Source organism: Salvelinus sp. IW2-2015, linkage group LG17 (assembly GCF_002910315.2).
Source record: "Salvelinus sp. IW2-2015 linkage group LG17, ASM291031v2, whole genome shotgun sequence".
Classification (NCBI taxonomy): domain Eukaryota; kingdom Metazoa; phylum Chordata; class Actinopteri; order Salmoniformes; family Salmonidae; genus Salvelinus; species Salvelinus sp. IW2-2015.
This window is the reverse complement of record NC_036857.1, coordinates 27206471-27219065: the sequence shown is the minus strand read 5'-3', so window position 1 is coordinate 27219065 and position 12595 is coordinate 27206471. Positions and strand designations below refer to the sequence as shown.

The window sequence follows — 12595 nt, the reverse complement described above, 5'->3', positions numbered from 1 at the left end:
TTTCGGGGCTGTCGCTGGGCAAATACGGACTTTCAGCTCCATCCAAAGATTTTCTATTGGGTCAGGTCTGGAGACCTGCTAGGCCACTCCAGGACCTTGAGATGCTTCTTACGGAGCCATCCTAGTTGCCCTGGCTGTGTGTTTCGGGTCTTGTCATGCTGGAAGACCCAGCCACGACCCATCTATCAATGCTCTTACTGAGGGAAGGAGGTTGTTGGCCAAGATCTCGCGATACATGGCCCATCCATCCTCCCCTCAATACGGTGCAGTCGTCCTGTCCCCGTTGCAGAAAAGCATCCCCAAAGAATAATGTTTCCACCTCCATGCTTCACAGTTGGGATGGTGTTCTTGGGTTGTACTCATCCTTCTTCTTCCTCCAAACACGGCGAGTGGAGTTTAGACAAAAAAGCTCTATTTTTGTCTCATCAGACCACATGACCTTCTCCCATTCCTCCTCTGGATCATCCAGATGGTCATTGGCAAACTTCAGACGGACCTGGACATGCGCTGGCTTGAGCAGGGGGACCTTGCGTGCGCTGCAGGATTTTAATCCATGACGGTGTAGTGTGTTACTGATGGTTTTCTTGAGACTGTGGTCCCAGCTCTCTTCAGGTCATTGACCAGGTCCTGCCGTGTAGTTCTGGGCTGATCCCTCACCTTCCTCATGATCATATGATGCCCCACGAGGTGAGATCTTGCATGGAGCCCCAGACCGAGAGTGATTGACTGTCATCTTGAACTTCTTCCATTTTCTAATAATTGCGCCAACAGTTGTTGCCTTCTCACCAAGCTGCTTGCCTATTGTCCTGTAGCCCATCCCAGCCTTGTGCAGGTCTACAATTGTATCCCTGATGTCCTTACACAGCTCTCTGGTCTTGGCCATTGTGGAGAGGTTGGAGTCTGTTTGATTGAGTGTGTGGACAGGTGTCTTTTATACAGGTAACGAGTTCAAACAGGTGAGTTAATACAGGTAATGAGTGGAGAACAGGAGGGCTTCTTAAAGAAAAACTACCAGGTCTGTAAGAGCCGGAATTCTTACTGGTTGGTAGGTGATCAAATACTTATGTCATACAATAAAATGCAAATTAATTACTTAAAAATCATACAATGTGATTTTCTGGATTTTTGTTTTAGATTCCGTCTCTCACAGTTGAAGTGTACCTATGATAAAAATGACAGACCTCTACATGCTTTGTAAGTAGGAAAACCTGCAAAATCGGCAGTGTATCAAATACTTGTCTCCCCCACGTGCTTTATTAAAAGCCTTTTCAAAATCAGCTATGAAAACCAGGCCTGGTGTCCCCGATATTTCATAGTATTCTATTGTTTCCTGTACTTGTCTTATTTTATCTCCAATGTATCATCCATTTAAAAAACCTGTCTGATTAGGATGAATAATATCTGACTTTTTTAATTCTATGAGCCAAGCATTTTGCTAGGATTTTTGCATCACAACACTGAAGTGTAAGAGGCCTCCAATTTTTTTAATGGACTGGATCTTTTAATATACCATTTGGGTCCTGTTTCAGTAGTAATTATATCAGACCTTCTTTTGTTGTGTGTCCGATAATCTACCATTTATATAGGAGTGGTTAAAAACATGCTAATAATGGTTTCTGAGTATATAAAAAAAAGCTTGGTATACTTCCACTGGTATGCCATCCAGCCCTGGAGTCTTCCCAGCCTTAAAAGCTTTAATTGCATCAAGAAGTTCCTCCTCTGTAATTTGGCCTTCACATGAGTCTTTCTGTACAGATGTTAATTTTACATTATTATTAGGAAACAAAATCCATACAATTAGTTTTGGTTAGTGGAGATGGAGGAGACTGAAACAAAAACATATTCTTAAAGTACTTTACTTCCTCTTTCAAAATATCATTCGGTGAATCATACGTAACTCCATTATTTGTAACAAGTTTCAAACATTTTGTTTGGTACCATTTCTGTATTGAAGATTGAAAAATTATTGGTGCATTTTCCCCCATATTCCATCCAGTTCGCTTTTATTTTTTATAATATATTACACTGGATCTTTCTTGAAATTGTTCAGCCATTACTGTTAGTTTTTCCTAGAACTTATTCTGTGCCTCTATGGTACAGTTGAGTGTGTAAATGAACACTGAAAGTGTTGCCCAGTATAGACACTGGAACAGTGTTAAATTATCACACTGCTGTATTGCAGGTTGATTTGAATAATTCCTTGTTTCAATATCAATGTTTTTGATTGGGGTTATCACTTTAGAATTTGCATAGGCTTTTAAGAAAACTCATACATTTCTGTAAGATTAATTAATTACAAAAGAGTCCGTGTTCAACTGTAACATGTGATGACAATTAGAACAGAATAGATTAACCGGAATGACATTTACTCTCACGGGTGGCCAGAAATAACTTGACAAAGCCACAACCCTACTAAACCAAGCCTCCAGTCTTCTAATCTGACTTGCTGTGTCATATCTCAATAACCCAGCATCATCAAACCTTGCTCTAAAAAAAATAACTAAGGCCTAGATTCATTCAGATTAAGGTTTAACCAGCAAGAGCAGACACCTGCAAAGTGGATGTTTTGGCGGAACTGCGTTGGAGCCGTCAAATCGGTGAGCAGCTGCTCTTGCAATCACGAAGCCCAACCCACCCACTCGCGTTAGAAGTTCAGAACGAGAACTTGTAGACTTTAAAGAAGTAATTACGCTCAAATAGAAAAATCATTACAGTAAATAATCATTAAACTAATCAAGATGTCGATTACATCTCACATTCCAGTATTCAAACTTGTAAACAAAGCTGATTTCTGTTTTTGCAACTCGGTACAGGCAATGGTAATGTCCATTTCAGGTACAGTATAATGCCAGGAGCCGCATGTGGATTTGACATCTCTAACGCAGTTCCACCTCTGACATCGCCAAAACAACCGCTATGTGAATGTCAGCTAAAGCAGATCTGATTGAATAGAGCCCTATGTGACCCAATACCTGCAACCCACCAGTTGGGTCATCCGAACAACTCAGTATGTTTTAGTGTATGCCCCCAAAATAAGGCCTTATGAAATACATAATGTATTAAATAATTACATTTTAATGATAAGATCTTCACTTAGGATCTCACTTGGTGAAGTCCATGGGATTGAAAATTGATGAATGCAACAAGTATGTCACTGTGATTAACAAATTCAGTCATGGTTGGTAACCAAAGATTAGGGATATACTGACAAGGTACATATCTCTTCGCCCTGACAATGGGAAACAAAGAGGGAGACAGAATTTCTGCCAAGTGGAGCATCTCTCTTCCTCGTCCTCTCTGGTGGTAATTCTACAATTCATTTGAAAGGCAAGGCACTCTGGGAAATATGCAAATAAAGCATTACAATAAGCAGTGTGTTAATTCACACTGTTCAGTGTCTATAAAAATCCATACAATTAGCTTTGGTTAGTGGAGATGGAGGAGACTGAAACAAAAACATATTCTTAAAGTACTTTACTTCCTCTTTCAAAATATCATTCGGTGAATCATTACGTAACTCCATTATTTGTAACAAGTTTCAAAACATTTTGTTTGGTACCATTTCTGTATTGAAGATTGAAAAATTATTTGGTGCATTTTCCCCCATATTCCATCCAGRTCGCTTTTATTTTTTATAATATATTACACTGGATCTTTCTTGAAATTGTTCAGCCATTACTGTTAGTTTTTCCTAGAACTTATTCTGTGCCTCTATGGTACAGTTGAGTGTGTTAAATGAACACTGAAAGTGTTGCCCAGTATAGACACTGGAACAGTGTTAAATTATCACACTGCTGTATTGCAGGTTGATTTGAATAATTCCTTGTTTCAATATCAATGTTTTTGAATTGGGGTTATCACTTTAGAATTTGCATAGGCTTTTAAGAAACTCATACATTTCTGTAAGATTAATTAAAGTTACAAAAGAGTCCGTGTTCAACTGTAACATGTGATGACAATTAGAACAGAATAGATTAACCGGAATGACATTTACTCTCACGGGTGGCCAGAAATAACTTGACAAAGCCACAACCCTACTAAACCAAGCCTCCAGTCTTCTAATCTGACTTGCTGTGTCATATCTCAATAACCCAGCATCATCAAACCTTGCTCTAAAAAAAATAACTAAGGCCTAGATTCATTCAGATTAAGCGTTTAACCAGCAAGAGCAGACACCTGCAAAGTGGATGTTTTGGCGGAACTGCGTTGGAGCCGTCAAATCGGTGAGCAGCTGCTCTTGCAATCACGAAGCCACACCCACCCCACTCGCGTTAGAAGTTCAGAACGAGAACTTGTAGACTTTAAAGAAGTAATTACGCTCAAATAGAAAAATCATTACAGTAAATAATCATTAAACTAATCAAGATGTCGATTACATCTCACATTCCAGTATTCAAACTTGTAAACAAAGCTGATTTCTGTTTTTGCAACTCGGTACAGGCAATGGTAATGTCCATTTCAGGTACAGTATAATGCCAGGAGCCGCATGTGGATTTGACATCTCTAACGCAGTTCCACCTCTGACATCGCCAAAACAACCGCTATGTGAATGTCAGCTAAAGCAGATCTGATTGAATAGAGCCCTATGTGACCCAATACCTGCAACCCACCAGTTGGGTCATCCGAACAACTCAGTATGTTTTAGTGTATGCCCTCAAAATAAGGCCTTATGAAATACATAATGTATTAAATAATTACATTTTAATGATAAGATCTTCACTTAGGATCTCACTTGGTGAAGTCCATGGGATTGAAAATTGATGAATGCAACAAGTATGTCACTGTGATTAACAAATTCAGTCATGGGTGGTAACCAAAGATTAGGGATATACTGACAAGGTACATATCTCTTCGCCCTGACAATGGGAAACAAAGAGGGAGACAGAATTTCTGCCAAGTGGAGCATCTCTCTTCCTCGTCCTCTCTGGTGGTAATTCTACAATTCATTTGAAAGGCAAGGCACTCTGGGAAATATGCAAATAAAGCATTACAATAAGCAGTGTGTTAATTCAACACTGTTCAGTGTCTATACAGGTCCACATTTTCAGTGTTAATTTAACACTGAGGAATTTGCTGTGTATTTTCACATGACATCTTTTATATTTTGACCGTATATTATGGTCTAGACACCTCCAACTTAACTCTGGACTACAAAGCCAGTTCCACTGCTTTTTTTCATTGTTCCCCTCTAATCACTGACTGAATTAGACCTGGGACACCAGGTGGGTGAAATTAAGTATCAGGTAGAACAGAAAACTAGCAGGCTCCGGACCTCGAAGGGTAAGAGTTGAATACCACTGCGCTAGACTATTTTATTTTGGGTTATTGCGGACCTCCTTTCAAATAAAAAATGTCTCCCTCTTCACCCTAGCGCGAGTGCATCTCTATCCACGTGGGTCAGGCTGGTGTCCAGATTGGCAATGCGTGCTGGGAGCTCTACTGTCTGGAGCATGGGATCCAGCCGGATGGACAGATGCCATCCGACAAAGCCATCGGAGGTGGAGACGACTCCTTCAACACCTTCTTCAGTGAGACTGGGGCTGGAAAGCATGTTCCCAGGGCTGTGTTTGTAGACCTGGAACCCACAGTCATAGGTAAGCTTTCCCTCTTAAGAAAAAAAGTTTATACATAGAACCATAAAGGGTTCTTTGGCTTGTCCCTGTAGAACAGGGGTATTGAAATCTTATACGAGGTCCAGAGTACTGCTGGTTAACTGTTACCTGATAATGAATTGCACCCATTTGGTGTCCCAGGTCTACATCTTCATTGCTTGCTGTCTGGGGTTTTAGGCTGGATTTCTGTATAGCACTTTGTGACATCTGCTGGTGTAAAAAGGGCTTCATAAATAAATGTGATTGATTGATATCAGTCCCTGATTAGAGGGGGAAGAAATAAAAAAAACTGTAGAACTGACTTCGAGGTTCGGATTTGAATTTGAGGGCTGTTAAAAAAACCTGGTTCCAGAACGTTTTCCAACAACAAAGAACCATTCTAGAACCCTGTCTTCCATAGTGAAGGTTGTCAGATGAAAAAGGTTTGATGCAGAACCGCTGTCCCTGTAGGAGAACCCTTTTAGAACTTCCCATTCTGTTTTTCATAAGCTGCTGATTTTTTTTCTCCTCAGATGAGGTGCGCACTGGGACCTACCGCCAGTTATTCCATCCTGAACAGCTCATCACTGGCAAAGAGGATGCTGCCAATAATTACGCCCGTGGACACTACACTATTGGCAAAGAGATCATTGACCTGGTGCTGGACAGGGTCCGCAAACTGGTGGGTACCACAGAATTAATCGATAAAATATTTGATCAACTATCTGATCAGAATGTGGACTCCTTTTATTGACATGTTCCTCTTTCTCCTCAGTCTGACCAGTGCACAGGCCTTCAGGGCTTCCTGGTTTTTCACAGCTTTGGAGGTGGCACCGGCTCTGGTTTCACCTCTCTGCTGATGGAGCGCCTGTCTGTTGACTACGGCAAGAAGTCCAAGCTGGAGTTCTCCATCTACCCAGCTCCCCAGGTGTCCACAGCTGTGGTGGAACCTTACAACTCCATCCTGACCACCCACACCACCCTAGAGCACTCTGACTGTGCTTTCATGGTGGATAATGAGGCTATCTATGACATCTGCCGTAGGAACCTCGACATTGAGCGTCCCACCTACACCAACCTCAACAGGCTCATTAGCCAGATTGTTTCCTCCATTACTGCTTCCCTTCGATTTGATGGTGCTCTCAATGTTGATTTGACAGAGTTCCAGACCAACTTGGTGCCCTATCCCCGAATTCATTTTCCTCTGGCCACCTATGCCCCAGTTATCTCTGCAGAGAAGGCTTACCATGAGCAGCTCTCTGTGGCTGAAATCACCAATGCCTGCTTTGAGCCGGCCAATCAGATGGTGAAATGTGACCCTCGCCACGGCAAGTACATGGCATGTTGTCTTCTTTACCGTGGTGATGTGGTGCCAAAAGATGTCAATGCTGCTATTGCCACCATCAAGACCAAACGTTCTATTCAGTTTGTTGACTGGTGCCCAACTGGTTTCAAGGTTGGCATCAACTATCAGCCTCCCACTGTGGTCCCTGGTGGAGACCTGGCCAAAGTCCAGAGGGCTGTGTGCATGCTGAGCAACACCACTGCTATTGCAGAGGCCTGGGCTCGGCTTGATCACAAGTTTGATTTGATGTATGCTAAACGTGCCTTTGTGCACTGGTATGTGGGTGAGGGCATGGAGGAGGGAGAGTTCTCTGAAGCCAGAGAGGACATGGCAGCCCTGGAGAAGGATTACGAAGAGGTGGGGGTTGACACCGTCGAGGGTGACGGACAGGAGGAGGGAGAGGAGTACTGAGTGTTCATGCAAGGACGCCCTTGTCTCCCGTATCTTATAATAGCAGAATTTCAAAACAAATGCATTTCTTACAGTTTGATATTTTCTTGCTTCTTGTTTAGGTTTAAGCACAACTGGTTTGTTGTTGTGACAATCACAGATGTGTTTGTTTCATTAAAGATTCACCATTAAAAGTGTGTTTAAATTGAATCCCAAATGTTTTGTTGTATACTTTTCATCAATTACTTACCAATGTTTTTAAAACTCCAACATATTCATCAGAAGTAGAGGAATCTATATCTGGTAGACGTAGATTAATTATAAATAAATATTTGTAACGTTCGTCGTCTGAAGATGAGGAATCATCAGACCAAAGCGCAGCGTCGTAAGTGTTCATGTTAATTTATTAAAACAGAACACTAAACAAAATAACATGAACGAAAACGTCCTGTCATGTGCAGCAACACAAAACAGAAAACAACTCCCCACAAAACACAGGTGGGAAAAGGCTACCTAAGTATGGTTCTCAATCAGAGACAACGATAGACAGCTGCCTCTGATTGAGAACCACACCCGGCCAAACACACAGAAATAGAAAACATAGAATGCCCACCCCAACTCACGCCCTGACCAAACCAAAATAGAGACATAAAAAAGGAACTAAGGTCAGGGCGTGACAATACTGCAGTTACAATGTAGTGACATTTTTCTAATTTGTAAACATACTAACTGTAATTGTAATACTGCAGTTTTGGAAATGTAACTGCAGTTATACAGTGTTACTTCAACTTCCAAAAGTAGGTTCTGAAGATGCTTACTTAAACCACACACATATGGAAGAGATACTTTGACCTATTCTACTCTGATAACCAATTGGGAAAGGCATATAAGATCTTCCAATCAGTTTCGACAAAGTCTGTGTGGTAGAAATGTAATATTCGTTACATACTACTGTATACTGTTTAATTAGTTTAACTATGCTGTTTTTACTTCGAGAATTTTCCATTGTTATATGTTAGTATTTTTGCTGATACAGGCATGTCTTATGTGACTTAGTCATAAGTCTGGGCGTACAGATAAGAGCCATTTGGGTGCGACCGCAGTATGTGACATCCTGTTTTCACAATCTACAGGAACTTAGATGTGTGGAAACATGCAGGAAGGAACAGACAATGGTGGCAACGTCAACTATCTTAATCTGAACAGATAAGCTAAATCAGCTTTTACACACCATGTTCCGTCCCTGTATCCACCCATCTGCTAAACTGCCACATAGACAAAATAGGTTGTACTTTTTCTATAAGAGGAGAGAGACAACTCTGTTCGTTGGGCTTTCCTAACAATGCACTGATCGAGTGGTTGTTATTGATTGCTTCGTTTTTTCAAATCTTATAAAATTGTTGTTTGAAAGAATCTGCAGTCTCTCTTCCTGTAGAATTTCTCTGACATCTGTCCACTGTATCGTAGAAGTATAAATTGCTGCACCTTTCAAATTTCTATCAGACTTCTTACTACAGTCTCCCAAAGATAAGCCTGTGAGAGTTAAAATTAAATTAAATAAAATTTCTCCGGAACCACATCTTGAAATTTCTCAACTTAAACATGGTGTCACGCCCTGACCTTAGCGATCCTTTTTATGTCTCTATTTTGTTTTGGTCAGGGTGTGATTTGGGTGGGCATTCTATGTTCTGTATTTCTAGGTTTTGTATTTCTTTGTTTCTGGCGGAGTGTGGTTCCCAATCAGAGGCAGCTGTCTATCGTTGTCTCTGATTGGGGATCATACTTAGGCTGCCCTTTTCCCTTTTTCTGTGTGGGATCTTGTTTATGTGTTTGTGTGCAGGGAGTTTGCACATCGAAGCTGTTCGGGCGGTGTAGTCGTTATTGTTTTATCTTGACTTTGTGATTAAATTATGTGGAACTCTAAGAACGCTGCCCCTTGGTCTCTTCCTTCCGATGACACCCGTTACACATGGTGAGTACACACAAATCATATTGTTAGTTTTAATAACTTCATATCTTCTTACAATAGTTAAATCAAAGCTGTTTCTATTCAATTTTTCAACACAATTTGTCAATTTGACTAAAACAAACATTTTAGTCATCTTACACAGATGTCGTTTTGTAACCCAAACGCAAATCAATCTCAATCATTTTGTTAACTTCAGCCAACTACTCTAACAACTTGACTTTGAACTGATGTCTCTTCTTAATGACATCTCTCCTGCTTTGCTGTCTGCATTGGAAGTGACCCAGGGATAATGACTCACTGTAGTAGCAAATGTAAACTTAGTCATTGGCACTCATAATATATTCAAATAATTTGCCTTATTTATGAAGTAGGCTGAAAGTAACAAGTAACCTGTAAAGTTTATTCATTTTGAACTTAAATATTTCATGAGATATTTCAGAATGTCTGACAATAACAAAGTTCAAACTGCTTTACTGATATGCTATTAAATGTAAAAAACAATTGAGTGCCATAGTAAAAATACCTTGATTTAGCATTTCATATCAAAATGGATGTGGTTAGCAGGTCTACTAAATTAGTTTGAAGTCAAATGCATTCATTATTTGGAATGTGTTGATCAGATTATAATTGATTTGTCAAATTAGTCCCCCATGGTAGGCTATGATTGACATTTGGTCTAAAAAACACTGCCTGTTTGTCTGGTCAATAGCTGATCACTTGTTTCTTCAGTCAGGTGATGTGATGTGTACCGGTACCCTATCTTCTACAATGAAAGCACTTTCTGTCATGCCCCAAGCCCCCTCTCCTCTCCTACAGAGTTGCTAAGAATTAAACAAAACAAACTCTAGGCCATTTCTGTTTTGAAACTAATTAAATATTATTGTTACTATTGCATCTTTTAGATGAATGTTTTGGTCCAAGAATATATTTTGGCATAATAAACTAACTTTTTTTTCTTTCTGAAGATTGTAAAGTAGAATTTGAAGGTGATAATTTCCTCTGGATTATGATTTGTCCTATGTGTATTTACAGTTAATACTTGATTGATTTTCAAATTAACATGGGATCCAGCCTGATGGACTGGACAGATGCCCAGTGACAAGAACATTGGCGGAGGAGATGACTCCTTTCACACCTTCTTCAGTGGGGCTGGAAAGCATGTCCCCAGGGCTGTGTTTTCTGGACCTGGAGCCCACAGTCATAGGTAAGCTTCCTGTTTACTACATTGGTATTGAGCTCCTCCATGAGCTACTGATTTCTCCTCAGATGAGGTGGGCACGGACTTACCGCCAGTTATCCATGCTGAACAACTCATCACTGGCAAAGGGGATGCTACCAACAACTACGCCCGTGGACACTCCACTATTAGCAAAGAGATCATTGACCTGGTGCTGGACAGGATCCGCAAACTGGTGGCTCTCAGAATGAATGAATAAAATATTTGATCAACTATCTGATTAGAATGTGGACATCTGTCCTCCTTTTATTGATGTGTTTCTCTTTCTCTGACCAGTGTTCAGGGCTTCCTGGTTTTCCACAGCTTTGGAGGTGGCACCGGCTCTGGTTTCACCTCTCTGCTGATGGAGCGCCTGTCTGCTGACTACGGCAAGAAGTCCAAGCTGCAGTTCTCCATCTACCCAGCTCCCCAGGTGTCCACAGCTGTGGTGGAACCTTACAACTCCATCCTGACCACCCACACCACCCTAGAGCACTCTGACTGTGCTTTCATGGTGGATAATGAGGCTATCTATGACATCTGCCGTAGGAACCTCGACATTGAGCGTCCCACCTACACCAACTTTCCTCCATTACTGCTTCCCTTCGATTCGATGGTGCCCTTAATGTTGATCTGACAGAGTTCCAGACCAACTTGGTGCCCTATCCACGTATTCATTTTCCTCTGGCTACCTATGCCCCAGTCACCTCTGCAGAGAAGGCTTACCATGAGCAGTTAACTGTCTCGGAAATCACCAATGCCTGCTTTGAGCCAGCCAACCAGATGGTGAAATGTGATCCTCGCCACGGCAAGTACATTTCATGCTGCCTTCTGTACCGTGGTGATGTGATGCCCAAAGATGTCAAGACCAAACGTTCTATTCAGTTTGTTGACTGGTGCCCAACTGGTTTTAAGGTTGGCATCAACTATCAGCCTCCCACTGTGGTCCCTGGTGGCGACCTGGCCAAAGTCCAGAGGGCTGTGTGCATGCTGAGCAACACCACTGCTGTGGCAGAGGCCTGGGCTCGTCTTGACCACAAGTTTGACCTGATGTACGCCAAACGTGCCCTTGTGCACTGGTATGTGGGTGAGGGCATGGAGGGAGTTCTCTGAGGACATGGCAGCCCTGGAGAATGATTATGAAGAGGTTGGACATGACAGAAGTAGAGGACAGAGAACAGTATTAGAAATGTCTGTCTTTCAAATTCTTTATCATAGATCCACCCTTTTCTTTTCACTCCCCCTTTCCATAGATCCACCCTTTCCTGTTCTTTTCAGCCAGTATGCTCTTTCAACTCCTAACCTCAAACAAAATCACTTTCATGTTGACAATAAATTGACATTGTATGGAAAACAAATTTCAGTTTCCCATTTAGAGGTCTTTGTACCATTAGTTGCATAGACCTGTACATGAAGTCATACTGGTGGATTAGACAGATTCACTGGGTTCTAGGAACACTGAAGTTCCTAGAATCACACAATTTCAAAGTATGTGCTATTACGTTTATTACATATTTATACTAACCTGTAAACAAATAATTAGGTTTAAAAATGACTTACTTGAAGCTTAAATAATTGAAATATGAGAGCTTTTCTTTGAAAGAGCAGCTATGGTGGGGCTTGTGTGTTGGTTTTTCAAGACTAAGTAGGATGAGCCTCTGCTCTGATACCTAAAAAATGTCTTGTCTAGAGGGCAGTGTTGTGCAATAAATTATTGTCCTTGTCCTGCCGTGAACATGCAGAAACTACCAATAGACGCTTACTGTAGTTGGTCGGTCAAATTCAATACTGAAAACTACAACATATCACAAGGGTAATATTAAATCAACACACTTAAAGTCCCTAAAAAATGTATCTGAAAAAATCACAGCCATAAGTGCATACAGGGTAGAGCTACACCAAATACACTTAATTTGTTCACCCTCAGAATGCAAACAAATAATACATGGTACAATACTACATTCTATGGTATCTACATTCATTGGGAAAAGTGATATGTACTCCAATTTACAAAAGTGAAAGCCAACTAGGCCTGTGAAGAGCCCAGTCCCAGTTCATAGCCCTGATCTAAAATAGGTCCTGGA

At 41.1% G+C, this 12595-nt stretch overlaps 1 protein-coding gene and 1 pseudogene across 1 annotated transcript in view; both read left to right on the top strand.

Annotated features, from left to right (window-relative positions):
* The window catches only part of LOC111976627 (tubulin alpha-1B chain), a 16892-nt gene extending 9372 nt beyond the window's left edge, over positions 1-7520 (top strand). The window contains exons 2-4 of the mRNA XM_024005613.3: positions 5372-5594; positions 6125-6273; positions 6367-7520. Coding sequence (XP_023861381.1) covers positions 5372-5594; positions 6125-6273; positions 6367-7347 — 1353 coding nt within the window. The 3' untranslated portion in view covers positions 7348-7520. The remainder of the gene's footprint in view (positions 1-5371; positions 5595-6124; positions 6274-6366) is intronic.
* A 1435-nt stretch (positions 7521-8955) lies between these two features.
* LOC111976629 (tubulin alpha chain-like) lies at positions 8956-11714 on the top strand (annotated as a pseudogene).
* Positions 11715-12595: the final 881 nt, after the last annotated feature.